Here is a 20,449-nt window from a genome sequence, read left to right as displayed (position 1 = left end):
GGGAGTAATGGCTCTCAGCCTTATTTACTTAACTGCATCCTGACTTAATTTTCTAACAATACCATTTTATCAAATAACTGTCAACTTTCACACCTGGGAGTTAATCGTTCGTCCAGTTTAAGCAACTAAATGACGCTTTCTAATAACCTCTTGACCTATCGTCTCAAGATTGTCAATTGAATAGAGACAGAGACTGAACGCCAAGTCAGTCGTCACCCGTTTTTCCTACAGTAAAGTCGCCGCCCGATCGCCTTGGATTAAGGGGGTGTTGTCACTTCCGGTGCGCTGCCTCTCACTCCAGACCGAATCCGATTGCCAGCGCACGTGGCCGCTCGAGTGACCGAATTAACCGCCGTCTCGGCTCCCGCGTTAATCTCGACACGGTGGTGTCTATTCTGACAAGGCGTCGAAGAGGTGCCGACCCTCCGGTCACAGCTCCATCCTTGAAGCAACTTCTAGTACAATGTTATATTTCGTATAATTTATAGTGTGTAGAAAATAATTATTTATATTCTTTAAACTTTTTATATAAAATATTTCTGAATAATTACAGCATTCACTAGCGGTCGAGTAAATAAAACCGTTGAACACTGGTTGTGAGTTCGCCCCTGGTCAACGGACTGGTCACGTGGAGTTTTCGGGTTTTCTTCACGTTAATTACACCTAAATAGGATCAGTTTCCTTATCCTCTTGAGATCCACTACTAAAAAAAACTTTTTTTTTTAATTGAAGCTTTGTTATATTATTGACCTTTGGGTGTCACTTGTTAGTGAATTATCATTTTTTCAATTTTTTTGTTTTCTGTCATTAAAAAATGGTATGTATCATATATGACATAGTGGATGTACAAAATCTGTACAAAATGCAAACTGTTCTGTTGATGTAAAAATGGTTTATTTGACTGTTTTTGTACAATAATTGACATTTTATATTTACATATGACATGCTTTAAAGCAATTTTTATTTGTCACAAGGCACAGATGGATTTTGCATTTGATACAGTACACTGTAGCTCATACACTTTTATATCAGTGCATTTGGCAGCAGTGATTTTTGCCATTTGCAATGATTTCTGGCATGTGTTTTGCTCAACTTTTGCATTGTATTTTTCTGGGATGTAAAGTTGGAGTATTTTTTCATTATTTTCCTTTTCTTCGTCATCTTCATTGTTCATTTTTTTATTTTCTGTACTATCTGAATGTAATAGCCATTTTGAAACTTTTACTTTAAATTTCAAATATTGAAGTGTGTTTTTCTTCCTCTTTTTTATCGCTCTGCTATCTCTTCTGTAGGCTATCCAAAAATTGTTTTCATTCCATCAGCAGTAAAGTTCAAAAGTTTTTCCAGGTGAATCAGTGATATTTGATTTGTGCATGCCATCATCAAGCAATGACATCAAAGAGATTCTCAGGAATATAATTCAAGAAATATTCTTCAGACTCACACTCCTTACCCTTTCAGGGTTCTTCCTGAATGCAGGAGCTGGTAGCAACGGCTTAAGTCTATTTGTATGGAGCCATGGTGGAGTCTGTTACTGCACTGATGTCAAGAAACTTCCTCTATTTACATAGTTGAAGCATCATTTTCGTCATTGTCAAATGTATTATCTAATGACTTACATTCTTCAGGACAGTGTGGTTGATAAATGTTCTGACTGGTTTAAATGTTTGGTCACTGTCTTCATCACTGGACCAGCCTTCCAGTCCACACAAATTTCTATCAATATCAAGAGTCCTATCATGTTCCTTCCTTATTTCATCTGTTGACACTGAAAAATTTATAATAAATGTCAATGATTTAGTTTTAATATATGATTCATGATATTAATAATTTATAAATTCTTAACAAACAAAATCCTGCAGACCAGATAAATAACTATACAAAAACAAATCACAGAAATTAATTTATTAATAAAAATAAATAATTATTTTTATTAATAAATTAATTTAATAAAAAATAAAAATAAATAATAGAATACATATTGATGACTAAATGACTAAATAACTATAAAAGTAAATAACTTGCCAATATGAAAACAGTTCATAGGCTGTAATGTAATTATTGTAACACTAAGAACCAACGTGTCATATACGACACATTCAAAAGTTAGCTCATCTCATGAAATACTGTTATTAATATAGTTTTTAAAAAATACTCTTATATAATCTTAGAAGTCTCCTGAACAAAAGCCCGTTTAAATTGTAAAATTATAATCAATAGTAATAGAGAAAAATGAATACTTACATGAAACAGGCATACTTGTGATCACTTCCAAAAACATGTGCTCAGACAATCACTTATATTTTCTCTATTTAAAATTTATTTTGTATACTAGTACTTTCTATATATTAACAGAACTTATTATACTGGAAATTATGGATGCAGATATTTAGTCTTACAGATCATAAATAATGTTCTTTATTTAGTTCACAGGTGAACTAAATAAACTATTATAACTAATCGCTATTAAAACAGCAGACTAAATATCTGCATCCATAATTTCCAGTATAATAAGTCCTGTTAATATATAGAAAGTACTAGTATACAAAATAAATTTTAAATAGAGTTAAAAAGGACACAAACGCATAATAATTAATCTCTTATATTTTCCATCTCTATCACAGTGGGATGCATGAGGTTTAAAAAGCTTCACTAAACTCTAGTGATGAAAGGAATAACTAATATAATTGTTTAGCAAGCAAACAAGAAGAGCTGCTTATCATTCTTTGGAAGGAAAATTGTGTGTCATATATGACACACAGCATCCCAAGAGGATAAAAGACTTTCCGGGTGGCATTTCCCACTCGACAGGTTGTCCATGATTAGGGTTTCTCTAACGGGATCCCGGCTGTTTTTTAACCCCGGGAAATATCCTGGGAAACCCTGCAAATTTCTTAAAAGTTCACTTCTTTTTATTTTGTGTTAAGATTGAGGAAATTTTGCAAATAGAAAGTACATTAACTCATAAAGTGTCAGAATACATTTGTATTTATTAATTTTAAGCCTGCTTATTCGTCTTCTAAATTTTTATTTGTTATGGCATGTCATTAATTGTTAATAATCAATATGTAGCCTATTTGTGACAAGACTCTGAAAATTCTTTACTTGTCAGAACCCGTAATATTTTGAATAATTGCGCCGATTTTGTCTTAATATTTAACTATGCACAGTAGCTTCAATAACTGCATTATACCTGATTGTGCAAATTGGACAAGAATACAAACGAGTACGAAGTTTTTCTTCATAAACCTGATTATTAAAGCCAAGTCAACTGCCGAATTATCGGGCCATAAGCTCGATGCCGCTATTAAAGCAGCTGTCGTAGACAAATCCAGAACACTAGACAGCAAAAGAAGTACTGCAAAGCATATCGAAAACGAATTAGAATTCTTCGAGGATACAGGTGAAAAAACACATAACATCTTCTTATATCTCAGGATTTCCCAGGAAGTCTTTGTTTCAATTAATTTGCATATATTTAATTACAAAAGTCAACATAGACTATTCTTACTGTTTTAAAATGTTAAGGATTTATTTTAGTTATTCCCAAATAAAAAATCGTTTTCGTAATATTTACTATTATTAAAGTGAATTTAAAATAATAAAAAAATTAAAATTAAATTAAACATTTTAAAGCATAAACATATTAAGAAACAATATCTTTATGCTTTAAACCTGTGTGTAAAAAATAACAATAATTGAATTGTATTGTAACAAATTCGTCAAAGCTTTTCGTTGTTGCCGGTATTCACAGGGAGGTGAACTTTGAGAAACACTAAATGACTAATAAAACATCTGAACGTCTAATATGAATAGACCTTTCTTTATAATAAACATTAATTTATACTTTCAAATTTTATTAATTTTAATTGCTGGAATTTACTAAACTTTGTTTTTTATTAGGTTATCTTTTTTCCTCCTCGCAAAAAGCGGGCCTTTCTTCTAAATAAAAGTAGTTTGAATGGAGGTAGTTTCTAAATAAAGTTCAGAAACTACCTCCATTTAAATATTTTTCTGTTATCCACTAAAACTATTATTCTACACCACTTAACCTGTAGAGGTTTGGAGAAAAATAGGTAGGATCATGTGCTAATCAATATAACTATAATTTTATTTTTATTCAGTAAATATCGCTGTTTAATAATATAAATCTAGATGAGGATAATTTATAATCAACAGAGTGAATGTTTCAAGGCAGTAATAACTTAGTTTTGCTAGCACAAATAAATATTTTGACTTTAATACTAAATAAAGCCATTCTTAGAAATTTTCTAGTATAACATTGTTAAGAAATCACATGGAATTGTGGATTATATCGGAAAATGCTACATTTGTTAATATGATGTGCACTAGACTGAGAATTTAGCCAACATTTCAATAAGATATAGTTCATAGGAATAACCTTTTACAGTTATTAAAGTTAAAAAAATAAGTACTTAATAGTAATTAATCTAATTTAATTGATCAATATAAATATTGGATTCAATTTAATAAATTATTTCGTTAATTTAGTTGTAATTTCGTTCTTTTAAAGCATTTTTTGCTCTCGCGAAAGGATATAAAAGTTACCAACTTCTTAATTAAAATTTGTCAAAATTATTTTAACTTTTCTTAATTCGTATGTTCACTATATTATAAATGTACTTTTTTTCTACTTGGTAAACAGTATAAAGTGATATTGCTATTATTATAAGTTAATAAAAAGTGAATATTCTATTCACTAACAAGCAATTATTTATTGTGACATGGTCATAATGCCGGGCTGTAATTTTCAACTACATTTTTAATTTACTTAATTGAAAATATATGCTCTTCACCTCAAATTACTAGTGGTTTGCCCCTGTATATCATACTTTTCCTTTAACAACAGAGTCGTGCCGGTCGTCTACCTTCCAGGGGAAATTTTTGAATTGAAATAACGTGACTTCCGGTTTGCATCGGATATTCTTATATAGTTAATCGGGGCCTCCTGCCCATATTTGGTTTCGTCTTTCATGTATCTAAGTCCGTTTTCCAGATTAAAGAAGGACAGATGAACAGATGGACGACACCGAGAATTTATAGGTCTACAATTTTTTTAAATTGCAGCATAATAATTTTTCTGACAATCTCTCTATGTGTGTCTGATGACTATTTTGATAATTACTTTACGTGGAAACCTGAAGGTTTTACGAGCTAAAAATATATTCTACACTACATTCTGGAAAAACAAATTAAGATATTTGGGAACTCCCTCGGTAAACTTTAGAAAATTTCGATTTTCGAACTCATTACCAGTATATTAATATAAGCAATATAAGTTAAGTTAGAAATATTTATTAAGTCTTACATTTCAGTCTTTACTTAAAATAACTCTATAATAAAAATATACTTTATTATTATTCATCTAAATTAACCTTATCATCGAAAACTTGCATACGAAAAATTTACACGTTAGTAATAAAAATAGTAGTGTTTGAACGTATGTAAAATAAGCTAATCAATAAAACATAGACTATAAAAGTAATATGAATACTTTACCCAAAAATATAACTTTTCCAATGATTTTTATTTCGTCAATTATTAAAGTTTACTCTATTGTAATAAACGAGAATATTTATACTGTGTTTACACACACAATTCGAAACAGTCAGCGTATTTGAAATACACAGCCCATGTTATTTTAGTCTGCATTTTTGTTGCTTAGTTACGAAAGACTGAGTAGACAGTAAATATTTATAGTTGACACAGTTTTTATAGAAACTGGTACTTTAATTACAGGTTTTTTTCTTATATTCAAGTATTTCAAATATATTTTTTCTCTTAGATAATTGTTAAACGCGACATTTCTATAACAGTCTTTACGTCATTAGTGTCCTGCTTACAGGGAGAAATATGCTAAATCTGGTCGATCGCCGTACGTCACGTCACGTTCCTAGCGAGACGTCATAAACTACAACTAGATACAAACCTTGAGTGCGATTACATCAATGATGTCAGTTGCCAAGTCATTGACTGCAGTCATAATGGTCTATTTTGCTAAATTTACAGTAGGAATGTGCAAAGTTTCTTCTGTGTGTTGTGTATAAATATATAAGCGGAGAGCTCGGAAAGTTAAGTGAGATTCCCTTTCATTTATAATGTAATAATATCGATAAATTATCGTATGAAGATAAGTAAAAGCTGGCAAGGGTTCTGTCTCGACTTTCCCGGAACTCGAACAGGAAGTCGAGGAGACCAGGATGCCTACGTCACTTAAATACAAGTACTGTTCTAGTCACGTTTCTTTCAACAAAAGTGGTAAAGATAGAAGATAAAATTAGAAATTGGCTGAAAATTTTTAAAAAATATCTACAGGTAAAAATAAATCTACCTGCACCTATTTGTTGATTTAAACGACTGATTATGTAAAATTTAAAATAACTTTTTAAGAATGTTATGTTAATAGATGATACTGAGTGTTTATTTTTTGTGCGAACAGAAAAGGTTCCGCTAATTTAAATAACTGCCAGCAAGAAAGTATATTTCAATGTATCACATCCATATATATACAGTATATATATTATTCAAATATCAAAGAAATGTATTTATTTTTCACATGCAGCAAATGAATTGATTTATTAAAAGTGTGCGTGTGTGTGTGTTTTGAGTGTATAAAGATGCATTGAATTTTGTGTTTCTTTGTAATATAATAAAAGAGTTTTCAACGAGACTCAAAATTTACTTAGTATAATCTACGGGTATTGAGAAGAGTGGATAACTACTAGATATCTATGTGGATACCACATCGCTGTGTTATCTGCGATGCCCTACCTGTATGTTATGCACATTCATCGGTAAAATGAAAAGGTTGAACTTTTGAAATTTATTCGATATTGTTTGGTCAACACAGTACCAAATTTTAAAAATTGGTAACAGATATCAGCGATTTATTAAATTAAATTAAATTGTTGTTACATAAAATTAATTAGAGTGCAATTTGAAAAAGTTCTAAACCCACTGTCGTCTGTCCGTCCGACCGCTTGTCTGTATGTCCTTCCATAATCTCGAGAACGGTGTTAGATACATGAAAGTCGAGAGGAGAAATGATAACCTTAGTCTCGATTAACTATATATGAACTTCCGGTCTACACCAAAAGTCAGGTGAATTCACTTAAACATTTACCCTGAATGGAGTTACATAGATGACCGGCATGACCCTATTTTAATTTATTTTTTATTTCGAACATATTCTCGTGCTGTAAAATAAAAGATTTTAAATATTCTTTTCACCTACATAATACCGATGTGCGATGGTCATTAGGGAAATTTGCATTACAGAAGCAGTAATTTTGAAGCTAATTACCTAACTCCAACTTTACTAGATGTTAATATATTGATATACAGTATATAGTGTATATATAACATTTATATAAACACTGCAATTACTCAATCTCTAAATCAATCTATTAAATTATTTCTTTATTTACAGATAAAAAAACACTTTAAATACTAATAACATTTAAATAAAAAAAGAGCAATTACTTATTGTAACGATGTGACAATACCGGGCTGCAATTTCTAACTTATTTAATTTAAAGTATATGCTCTTTACCTCAGATTAATAGTGTTTTGCCCCCTTCACATCATACTTTTCCTGTTAGCAATAGTCATGCCGGTCATCTAACTAACTCCTTTCAGGGGAAAATATTTGAATTGAAATAACGTGACTCCTGGTTCTTATTGAAAATTCGTTTATAGTTAAAACAGACCTTCTGCCTCTAGTATTTCCATCTCTGGTCTCGACTTTCATCTATCTAACTCCGTTCTCGATACTAAGGAACAAACGAGAGTGAAAATTTAAATGTCTACAATTTTTTCAAATTACAGCCCAATTATTTTTCAACTGTTTGAAAATTATCCAAATGAATATAATACATGTAAAAAATATCCAAATAAATGGTTTTCTGTATTTTCACCTTACTAAAAAGACACATATATAATAGGCTAAATACGTTTGTATATATACAGTGTATATATTAATTACTGCTACAATGGTTGACTGTAATGTTTTGAATCCGAACTGACCATAAATAATTCCGTAATGTTTTAATTTGAAAGCTTCAAAATCAATTATTATTTTATTTTTTATATGATTTATATTAATCAAAATCACTTTATCTGTTTTTTACGGTTATGGACTTTGACGGCCACGTGGTTCCAGACCTGTACGGCATAGATGAGTGCTGGCTGAATTGCACACCTGTAAATAAGCTTAGTAGCGTTAGGGCCAAGGCTTCATGTGTTTCTAGCAATACTAAATATATCAAATCAACTTATGCTCCTCTATACATCCCATCATGATCTATTGACCCTTACATGTATAAACTTTCTGCATTTACAGCACTGGTTAGAAAAACCTTCTTGTATTGTTCCAATATACGGGAGCACTTAAGAGAAATTAATAGAATTACAGAAATTGCTAAACTTTAGGGTATAGAACATCCTATATAGATGGACTCGTCAGGAGTTATGAAGAAAATAAAGATAAGTCTACAAAAACATTGATAGAATCAATAAATTCACATAAAACAAACGGTTGGAAGGCACTATAAATGAGCTGGAAACTTACAAAAATTCGAAGATAGTTTACAAAGAGCTCCTAACATTTACAACTTACCGAGAAATGATAAAGACAAACTAATGAAAGAACAGGCTGGAGCAGGGCTGGATTAACCCACTTTGGGGCCTAAGACATTTTTTCCTACCGGGCCCCCTCCCTCTCCCACAAGAAATAATGCACACAAAAAATATAAAACAAAACTAAATACAGTAATACCTCTACATACGAACGCTTCAGCATACGAAATTTTCAGTATACGACATGAAATTCGAACATATTTTTGCTCCACGGTACGAACAAAAGCTCACCATACGACGTTACATTAGTTCGCAGCGCGACTGTCATGATCACGTGTTCTTTCTGATTGTGACTGTGACTGATTTTATTGAAAAGAAACATCCCGAAAAGGTTCACACTGGCCGCATTGCTGCTCAGTTTAATGACATTTGCCTAAGTCATTTTAGAAACATTTTAAAAAGTAGGCAAAGCCAAACCTCTTTGGATAGATATTTTACCAAGCGACCTCTATCCAGTGAAGGAGAGAAAGCAAAAAGAGGTGAATAAAAAATTTTAAAAATATATAAAACAGATAAGATTTAAAAAAATTAGTGTTACGTTATTTTTAGTTATTGACACATTGTTATGTAAGTTAAGTTTTAGTATCATCTCTTTCTTTTCCGCCACCAGTTTACACCTCCATCGTCGTCTATCCTCAAAGGTAAAGTGCAAATAAAGCTACATTTTTTTATCGCTTGTTATTCTATTATGGTTATTTATACATTTACAACTATAAAACGCATTTTTCAGTGTTTTCCTTACTAAAGTTATTTTTTTTCAATGTACTACTTAGCATTAATTTGAGTGTTTTTTTCGTGTTGGAACGGATTATTTGGTTTTACATGTAATCATATGAGGAAAAATGATTCACCTTACGACATTTTCATGATAGTTTAGGAATGGATTAATTTCGTATTCTGAGGTGCTACTGTAATGTGAAAAACTAAAACAAATCTTAAATTTTTATTAATAAAAAATATTTAATATACAACAAAAATTTTAATTTTTCTAAAAAAGTTTGAACAGTTTGTTTATAAATTAAAAAAAATTGAAATTTATTTTATTAAATGTCTAACAAAAGTTATCTTTATGCTAATTAGTCTTTTATATTAATTTCTTATTGCTTTTAGTATTTAACGCTATATTAATTCTCTATAAAATGTGTTTTTGGTATGTATTTTGGAGTGTCTAGAACGAATTAATTGGATTTACATTGATTCATATGAAAATAATTGCCTCGGTTTTAATTGGTTTCGAATTTCGCCGATTGTTTTCGGACGGATTATCGACGAAAACCGATGTATCACTGTATTTATATACTTACTTTTTTAAACTATCTTGGCTTTTATTTAAATTATTTTTTTCATTATTCAATTTACCTCTCATGGGTAAAATATTATATTATTTAAATATTAACAAAAAAGGTTAAATTAAACAATTGATATTTTAAGGTAATATTGCTATTGTATAAAAGCATTAAGATTAGAGATAAGATAATTAGCATAAAGATAAAAGCAATGGAATTGTTCGGCTAGACACGCGGGGTCTTATCTTGTAGAAGCTAGTTGGACACGAGCTTCTAGCCTACATCGCCCTATGGTAAAGTGTGACGTAATTGTCATGTAATAGTAGTTGTATGCGCTTATGATGATCTTATCGAGGGAATAATGCCTTCCGGGAATTCCGTTTAAGGGTTACTGGCCCCTATTCAGGCGTTAGAGCCGCCGCAAACTACAGGAAGCAAGAGCTAGCGTACTCTCGGTCGCGCTCCTAAGCCCCGCCTTTTTTCCCATGATGCTATGGGCCATTTTTGCTAGGTAAGCTACTCGAGCACGAAGCAGCCGCAAACTACACAACGTTTGCTCGCGTAACTAGTCCACATGACGTGGAATCCAGATGTGGATTGGCTATAGAACAAAGATTTTATTATAACCTATACTTGTCAGTTTTCGTTCCGTCAGTTATTATAACGGAACCTATCTGTCAGTTTTCGTTCCGAACTTTGAAACAGAATGGGAAAAATATGCCTATTAGTTAAGCCTAACTAGGCTTAAGCCTATTTATAAATAACTATTTTAATATACAACGTTTATACCATTTTCTTTTCAATACTGAATGTATTAATCATGTAATTTACGTACATCGATAAAATTCTATTATTTCTTTTTCGACGTGTGGCATGTTTATGTAGTCATCCATTTTCCGCTGCTCTCTCTTGCTAGCGTAATGCTCTCGTTGTTGAATTCTGTGAACAGCGAGAGTACTCTCGTATTGCTGCTCTAGCAAAGGAAAAACCACGTGAGCAAGAAGAGAGGGGCGGAACCTTTGACGTCATCAATTGTGCTAGGGCACGTTTGCTAGCATTTTGCTCTTGCAAAGTGCTAGTTTGCGGCGGCTCTTACAGACGTGGAGAAATGCGGCCGGATGGCCGAGCGGTCAAGGTGGTAGCCTACCGCTCTGGGGACCCGGGATCGAATCCGAACGGGTCGAAAAATCCCCAGGAATTTTTCGGGGGGTGGTCCGTTCGGATATGTCGGGCCCCGTCCCTCACCACCCGGTCGCCCCATTGTGGGCCTGGCCGAACCCATAATGGGCCTACTAAAAGAGGCCCTCTTAGTGCCCACAGGACGGAAAGAGTTAAAAAAAAGACGTGGAGAAAACCCGGAAAACTTCACGTGGCCAGCCCGCCCTGGCAAAGCGCGAACCCATGACTGAACTCCCAGTGTTCAGGAGACGGAACCGTTGGCCAATGGTGGGCCGTCGCGGGGTAATATTCACACAACGAGAAATAACGCCACACTGCGCCGGAAAACGCGTGGGTCGCCCTTTGTTTTCGCAAAATTAGCAGCGAGGTCACTTGAGCACGCTGACGAAATCCGAGGCAATCGACGAAAACAGACAAATTTTTCGCGAAAAAATCGACGATAACCGAAGTCAACAAAAACCGAGGTATTACTGTTTAAATAAACTTTATTTAAAAATTCAGTTTTCTAGTCTTTAATTCAGCAATTATTTCATCATAATTAATATTATCCAAAGCATTTTGTTTGATGTATAAAACAGCTAAAGAATTTAATTTTGATTCATTCAGTGAGTTTCGTAAATAATTTTTTACACGTTTTAATACTGAGAATGACCTTTCACCAGATGCATTTGATATAGGCAAAGTTAAATATATTCGTAATAATATCTCTGTATTTGGAAATGTTGACACTATTTTTGTGCTATTTATAAATTTCAGCATATCAGATGGCAACGTTAAATTTTGGCTTTTGCAAATTAATTTAAATTGCAACAATTCCTCGTCCAATTCTTCAGTATTAATGTCGCCACTGTACCATTTTTTTAGGAATGCGGTATTAATTGATACGTCCTCGTCGTCAGCTATGTTTGTATGAAGAGTTTTAAAAATTTCATCAATATCTTTGTAACTTTTGCTTCTAACTTTTAATTCAAGAGATATTTTATCACAAATTACGTAGAAACAATTTCGCTTAAACATTTCTTGGTTCTGACAAAAACTTACATTTCCCTCATCATTATAAGCATCATCAAAGAAACGTTTTCTTTTTTGGGACCTTTTTCCAAAATCACAATACACTTTTATTTCTGACGTGCTTAATGCCTCTGCTTCTATTTCCAGAAATGAACTTCTTAAACTATTAACGTAATCATATAAATTGTCAAAAATATTTACTGCAAAAGATAGTGGCAAAGTAGGATTTTGTAAGGATTGACTGCTTGCATTTATTCTGGGAAGAATTTTATCCCAAATAACTGTTAACAAAATGAATTCTAAAGTATTCATTTTGTTTGCTATTTTTCGTGATTCTTCTTTAACAGAACATTTCTGAGATTCGTCTAAAGATATTTCAAGAAGAGCACTTTTTATTTGGTCGAACCCAAAGCGAATTGCCTTAACTGCATCAGCTCTACAAGACCATCTCGTAATACATAACTTTTTTACTGTAAAATGTTTATTATTTGCGGCAAAAGCTTTTTCTAAAATGTTCCACCTATACGTAGAAGCCGAAAAAAGGTATAAATGATTTCCAGTAAATTAAAATATGTTATTGCCTGCAAGCATGATTCACTAGCACTATTTATTACTAGATTTAATGAATGCGAAGCACAAGGAACGTAATGGGCTGTTTCACTATGTCTTTTAATGCGGTTTTGGAGCCCATTATATTTGCCGGACATATTTGCTGCATTATCGTAGCTTTGTCCTTTACAATTACTAATATCAAGTCCTAATTTTGCAATATTCTGTAAAAGTTCATTTTTTAATGATTCCCCCGAGTGAGAATAAATGGGAATAAATCCAAAAAATCTCTGGATTGGGGTTCTATCTTCTGATAAACAGCGCAATATAAAAGTTAATTGGTCTACATGTGTTATATCAGGAGTAGAGTCAATTATTATAGAAAAATATTTGGCAGCTTTAACTTCTGACACAAATGTTTCTAACATTTTCTCGTTCAATATTTCAATAAATTCATCACAAATAGTCGAAGAAAGATAACTCACGTTGCCTCTTCCAGCTGATCCATATTGTTTTATATGCGATGCTAAAAACTCATCAAATTCTGCCAAATATTCTAGAGCTCCAATGTAATTCCCGTTTTGACATTCAGAAAAGAGTTCATTAGAGCCACGAAATGCCAGAGAATTTTTAGCTAAAAATTTTATTGTTGCTACTACCCGCAGCAGTACTTTTCTCAGTATTTTTTTTCTAAATACTTTTTTCAACTATAGTATCTACACGTCCCTCAACTGAATTTCTTCCTATCAAAATTTCAATAGAATGCCTATGATCAGTAGAACGTTCATGTTTTTTTACTCTTACATTTACATTTTTCCAGTCCGAGAAGCCTTCTGTAAAAGCGGTTCTTCTGATCGCAAATATCTTGCAAACATAGCAGTAAATTGCTTTACTTCTTGGGCTACACACTAACCATTCTCGCTCAATTTTTTCACCGTTTGCCTTGTTACGAGTAAAAATATTTTTCTTTAATGTCCGAGTTACAGTTTTTCCACCTTCTGTCACTACTTTTTTAGCGGTGTGTACAAGAGAAATATTTGACGATGGTTTATTTTTAAGCAAATAATGTTGCGTGTCTGTTGTTAAATTTAAAGGCCATAATGAAATGTCCAAATTGTCAAAAACTAAAATATCATTAACGATATTGGATCTACCTTCTATATTTTGTATTTCTACTTCATTAATTGCATTTTCGTTTTTCTTCTCAACCTCTGGTATGTTTTTGGCTTCTATATTTTTCATTTCAACTACTTCAATTATATTTTCATTGTTTTCTGTCTTTTTTATTTGTACTTCTTGATTTTCACTGTTTCCAGAATATTCACCAACGTCCTTTTCTTCAGGCTCAACTTCCACATTGATATTGTCTACTTTTGTATGAATAAAATATTTTAGCAGAGCGTTTCTATGTTTATTTGCTTCTTCCTCCAACTTCTTACACTTTCTTTTCTCAGAACCCGAAGCGTGATGATAATTCATTTTCTCTAATATATTAAAATTTATAATTTAACTCCTTGGGCCTTTTTCTGCAACACATAATAGGGGAAAAAATCCTCTAAGAATTTTAATTTTTATATTAATTAATTATTTCCACTTAAATATGAATCTAACATTAAAAAGATAAAAATAATCGTTAAATAATGATTTTATTTGATAAATATAGCTGCAGGAAGTGTTATTTCATTTACAAGGCGTGAAATTTCACACCTGCAGTCTAAAGCTGGAGGAAAGCTAACTTACCGCATCTGTTCAAATATAACATAATATTTATGGTTTTTATGCTATTAAAATAAGAGGGGACCGAAATAAACGTATGAGAAAAAAATTTTACTGAATAAAAAATGAAAAAACCTGCTGATGTCATAGAAAACAACCAATAGAGTTTTTAAAAATTTTACAGGAGTCAATTATGTTCCAATTTGATTGAAATTTTCATATACCGCACTAAAAAAATCGCACAAAACAAATCGCACAAATAAAAATCGCACAGAAAAAAACCGCACAAAAACAGTTTTGACTGTATTTCGCAGGATGTTAGAATACGTATAGTTAATATTATTCTTATCGCTATAAAAAAATTCGAAATTATCGGAAGAATTACTTTCAATAAGAAGAAACATAAGAACATATTTTCTTTAGATTTTAGAATTCATAATAACGATATAAAAAGCAATATGTTTTTATTTATTTGTTTATTATATACAGTTGTCCAACAGAAAAGTAAACTATCTTATTTACAAATCTTTTCAAAATACAGTAGACAGTTCGACCAGGCCCTTCAAAACACCGGGCCCTAGACATTTGCCTCATTTGTCTATTCGATGATCCAGCTCTGAAAGTAACATATTATAGAGTATTTTTAAAAATTTAAACACTACCAAATAAATTTTCCACCAATCATATGGAATAAACACATATTGGGACAGGACTAGCTCAAAATCCTGCAAGTTGTAGTGACTGCCTCTTTCATTAACACCACATTTTTATTTGTTTTTTAGTGATTTTGGAAATGATTTTGCTGAAGTAAAACTGCTTTTTAAAAATTTCCTTACACATAATACACTCCTACTCTGTTTTCTGTGGTCTAGTCCCAAATTCAATGGGTTTTCGGGGACGCATCTTGTACTATACGATCCATATTTAATATTTTATTGTTTCAGTGGATTTCTAGGACAGTTTTACAAAGTTAAAGTTATCTTAAGATACTCCTTTTACATGCACCATTTAAACGCTGTCTGGAGTGGTTTAGCCGAAAATTCAAGGTACACAACTGCAATACAAATAAATTTAAACAATTATATGGAATAGTGGATACTTCTATGTAATTAAGCTCTTTCCAAGTTTATACACTACATACATAGATTTTGGGTATTCCACCGCTGAGTCCTGCATCCACTAACAAAATTATTAAATCAATATAGTAACCAACTTTATATTTACATCCACTTAATGCGTTAGTTTTTACTATGTGCATTGCTTTTACTTTCTAGGCCGTGGAGTTTGTGCTTGATATCTGCATTGTGTTATAGTGTCGTTTTCGGCTACTGTTTTCTTTTTTTTTTGGGTTACTCTTGCAGTACTTTTCCTATACTTTACTGCAACCTATTCTATTTTCTTCCTGTGTTTTCACTCTCGACGAGATTTATGCAACTGTTGCTTGGCTGTAAGTCCTGCAACTGACAGACATCAACTACATAAGTCTCCATACAAATGGTGAAAGCGGTGATTAATTTCTTTTTCGTTTTCAGGAAAATGAACCAATTGAACACTGTCATTGTGTGTCGAAATGGAAGAGAGAACATAGAATATATCCTGTAACTGTAGCATCATATGATACCTATCATTTGTACGAATAAAATAAACATTAGTCACCGCTTTCACCATTTGTATGGAGACTTAAGACTCACCCTGTAGATTGCTACTACTGTCTTACGTGCAGGATGTTGCTTTTCTTGTCATGATGTGCTTGTTTTGGTTTGTTTGATTACGAAAACATGACATGTGGGCGATCTGTCGAGGGTGATGTTTCCTGGGAGGACTTTTATGGGAAACTGGCTCCCTATTTAGATGTTACAAATGTAAAGAAAACCAAGAAAACGCTATGTGGCCAGTCCTGGCGAAGCGTGAACTCGCAACCAACTTTAGTGGTTTTATCCTGGCCCCTGATGGGTCTTGGGTGCTTGGTTCTCTTGCTGTTACTTCGGTGGGTGGAGCGTATCGCCTATCTTTCTGTATTTCTTGTTTATTCTTAATTTTTTCTTCCTATCCGATCTGGGTACCTTTTTTGACTTGTCTGACCCTCGGGACCAGTGTACTTGGTAGACAGCGGCATCTGCAGACTTTGGAATAGGGAGCACAAACTATGAAAAAAGATATCGTACATTTCGCAAGGAGCATTAAACTGTGGTTCAACGTCGGATCATCGTTCCCATACAGTGGCACTGGTTGCACTTCGGGCTAACTCAATCTCGAAAACAAGAAATAGGTTTTGGTCAACATACGACGAATTTGCATGAGTCAATGGACAAATATCGTTTATTAGTTTATTTTATATTTTTGCGAAATAGACTAGAAGTCACGAATTTTCTGTTGTTTGGGACCTCCTTGAAAATTAGAAAAAGAGTAACCGAGACGAAAAGGGCTGTACAGTACATGCTCCAAGTGCTCCAATGTATAAGCGCCCCTGTTGGTGGATGACAGGTTCTTCCTTTTTCCTCTTTGTAGAGCTGTCTTAAAATATTTTAATATCTCATTAGCTTCCTTTTTATTTAACTTTATTTTCATATTTTATCTTTGTTTTTACTTCACTGTCTCAAACATTTCTCTCTGTAAATAGATGCCTTTTCTCTGCCATCTATCGCCTCTTTCTCTACTTGTATGCAGATTAGCTGGAAGCTTCTTATCCCATTATTCATTTGTAGGTCCTACTAGCTATAAGCATCCCGACGTTTTCCAAACGGATGTGGTCCACCGGGTGGACCTCCTTAATGCCGTGCTTCGTCTTTCTTAGTGCCATCTAATAGGTAACATGCAAACTGTAAGTTTACTAATTTAAATCTCACATAGAAATATAACCATATTAGTAGCATACGAAGTAAGTATATATAGAAAAATAATTGTTTTAATGATATTTTGGGTAGATTAAGATATATTATTTTGGACCAAATGACAAACTTTCTTGTGTCCATGTGTAGCCTGGTGGCTGACTTGGGTGTTCTTTCCTTATAGCTGAGTATGGTCAGCATGTGCTCCGTTGTTTAAATTAATAGTACTGTATAAGGTGAGTTGCAAAAGTTTATCCACTCCATTCAGTTAAGCAAACGAACACAAACACATCTAAAGAACACATACATTTACTTGTGTAGGTAGCAGAAACATGTAAAAATAATATGATATAATTAAACTAGCATATTATTAGATGACTGTAAATGCATAAACATACAAAGTGAGATAATGCATGTGTTGCAAAAGTTTAGTTCTACCACATTCCCAAGAGAAATAATGATATGAACCTGCAAGTTAAACGTTACAAACTATTTCATACGTGTTAAGAGTGAAATTGCCATACTGCTGCAACTTTGAGTTGTGTGATTTCCTTGATATAACGTTTTATGGAAACAAGGGCCATGGCAAAGTGTTATCCGTCTGTGAGAGAGGTAAGATTGATACATTAAAGCAGCAAGAACTGTTCAACAGGGCAATAGCAAAACGGATTACTCGGTCACATAACGTGGTGAACAATTATGTACGTAACCAAGAGGGATACAATCAAAAACCCTGTTCAGGACGTCCACGAGCACTCAGTGAACGTCATCTTCGACAGGTCGTAAACATCCTAAAACAATCGGGATCATCACTCAGACAGTTGGAACGTGATCCAATGGTTAACATTCATGTCAACCTTATCAAGAGCTGTAAGACTCAATGGACGACTGCTGTACAAGAAGAAACGTCAGCCCAGATTAACATCAGACCATAAGATAGCAAAGGTAAAATAGGCAAGAGAACATTCAAATTGGAATACAGAATGGAGACGAGTAGTATTGGCTGGTGTTACTCAGTGGCGTGTCGTGACATTTGATGATAGGGAAGCTGTGTTTCTGTAAGAAGCCGACTTCCAGGGGCAATCAGTTAATTGCGCGTCAGTAATAATCTAGGGTCCATTCGTACATAGGTGGTGGCTGTATAGACAAAGATGACAAGTATCTAACAAAAACCGTTTATTTTAACATAAAATAAACATACACTATGTACAAAATAGTTTGCTTTAGGACAATCGGCCGTTCGGACGTCCTGAGCGTCGATGTGGTTCTTCGATGGTCGATCGAAGGTGGCTCCGGGACAGTGGCGTTGACGAGTCCGTAAGGCACGGGGAGACTTTGTCCGTTAAAGTCGGGGACATGATCTAAGTCCGAAGTGGCACGGGTTACAGGTTGGCACAATAGACGAGAAATTTTTTTTTTTTTTTTTTGTGCGTTGACAAACGGGTTTTGGTTATTCGGAACGTTAACCGAGTGCCAGGTGTCCTCGATTGTCGGAGATTATATCAATCTCCGTTCTTTCTTTCATCCATTTTGATTGGTCGTTCTCCCTCAATCACGTTTCCCGAGTGGTTGGTCCCTGATTACTAAACGTAACGTGACTCTTACCTGGAGCGCGAGAAAAGTCAAAATCGAAGATGAATTCGATTTTCCACCGATCATAGGACGACTTCCTTCCGCGATTTATGGTTTCTGCCTGGCAGTTTGATATAAACAATGGGTGTCCGACTACAAACGACTTTTACCTATGTTTTTTTAAACTAATAAATTTTTCTCTAAATTAACCGTTTTTTCGCGTCTTTCGTGACGGGTCAGACCTGCCCGGTACATGACATTTCTATAAAAGTTTTAAACAAATACTGGAAATAACAAAAGTAAACAATTTATGTATTTTAGTTGTAAAATACAAATAATACATAGGCCTACATAATACAAATTGATACGATACAAACAATGATAGAAAAACTTTTTAAAATTTTTTATAAACTAACTTTATTCGGCGATTTTTTCCGCAAAGTCGTTAATTACTTTATCATAAAAGTCGCTGGTCGTCGACTCCATCAACGCATTTGAAAGCTCTCTTTCTATCGAAAGCAACGCTAGCGACGACAATTTTTCCTCCGACCGAGTGTTCCTGGCCAATGTATGAATTTGCTTCGTGGTCGAAAAACTGCGCTCAGCAGACCCACCGGTAAATGGTACCGTAAATATTAATGATATTAAATCATATAATTCTTTTAGTACGTCTTTGTTTGGATCGACATTAATTATAATATGTTTTATGTTTAAGAGTTACTTGTCGATATAGTCCGGACACGAATATAAATACTGCGATTCGCTACGTAATTTAGATAAATCAAAAATTTCCCATAAAATTTACTTAATTTAAAGAATTAAAATACGCTCGGAAAAATTGTTAATAATTTTAATATTATGAAAAACATCTAAAAGTGATAAAAATTCTAAAGATTTTGTCTGAAAATCTGTCAATATAATTATAATTTTCTTTTACTTATACTGTAATTAAATATAACTTTGCAATAAAACGTACAGTACATAATGTACAAATGTACAAAATGTACATAAAAATAACATTGAATACTCTTTATTTTTTAAATCTTAAACAATTCACTTAGTCAGATAGCTCCCTACCAAGTGGCTAAGGGATAGAATCGTTGGAAGCGTTACACGTGTGTAGTTTCCACCAGCTAAACCGGCTGAGGTTGGTGCTCTGTAAAGCGCATGCGCCAATGCCCTCTGGCCGCTTTACACCATTCAGTTATCCTCGCCTTGAAAGCTGTCTTGGAAGCGCTTCCATTCCGCCACTGACATTCGAATATACAATAGCAATCTTATCGTTTTTTTCACATATAGTATAAAATTTTTAATAAGATACATAATGCAGTTATAATAAAATATTAATTTTAATTAATTCAAAGTACGTTAAAATATGAAAATTTATATTTTAGAAAATACAAGGGAAGGTCATTGGAAGGTGGATGCGGCGCTTCCACCGCTTCCAATGACGGCACGCCACTGGTGTTACTACTAGCATGACATCAGAGAGGACAAGAAGATTTTTTCCATAAGCCAAATGGGAGGAGGATCAATAATGGTCTAGGCCGGATTCGGATACAACGGGAAGAATAACATCGCATTTCCAAGTGGGCGTATGAAGGTCAGAGGCTACCAGGAACTGTTGGATGTGCACCTCATGGTATTTGG

At 33.4% G+C, this 20,449-nt stretch overlaps 1 protein-coding gene across 1 annotated transcript; it reads right to left on the bottom strand.

Annotated features, from left to right (window-relative positions):
* Positions 1-11,612: 11,612 nt before the first annotated feature.
* LOC136969334 (zinc finger MYM-type protein 1-like) lies at positions 11,613-14,162 on the bottom strand. The gene is made up of 3 exons (XM_067263464.1): positions 13,382-14,162; positions 12,720-13,317; positions 11,613-12,654 (listed from the first exon to the last, which is right to left on the bottom strand). Exons 1-3 carry the CDS (start codon positions 14,160-14,162, stop codon positions 11,613-11,615), a joined length of 2,421 nt encoding a protein of 806 aa, XP_067119565.1.
* Between the last annotated feature and the right edge of the window lie 6,287 nt (positions 14,163-20,449).

The sequence above is a fragment of the Centruroides vittatus genome, unplaced genomic scaffold, assembly GCF_030686945.1.
Source record: "Centruroides vittatus isolate TY-2023 unplaced genomic scaffold, ASM3068694v2 contig_1776, whole genome shotgun sequence".
In the NCBI taxonomy this organism is placed as follows: domain Eukaryota; kingdom Metazoa; phylum Arthropoda; class Arachnida; order Scorpiones; family Buthidae; genus Centruroides; species Centruroides vittatus.
Note: the sequence above shows the minus strand (reverse complement) of the source record. Positions and strands in the feature narration are given on the sequence as shown.

Excerpts from the sequence above, each read along its gene's own strand:
- LOC136969334 (XM_067263464.1), bottom strand. The coding sequence starts at position 14,162 with ATGAATTATCATCACGCTTCGGGTTCTGAGAAAAGAAAGTGTAAGAAG. Across the intron at positions 13,318-13,381 it reads AGATACTATAGTTGAAAAAA|CTAAAAATTCTCTGGCATTT; the intron begins GTATTTAGAAAA and ends TAAAATTTTTAG. Across the intron at positions 12,655-12,719 it reads AGTGCTAGTGAATCATGCTT|GTGGAACATTTTAGAAAAAG; the intron begins GCAGGCAATAAC and ends TTCTACGTATAG.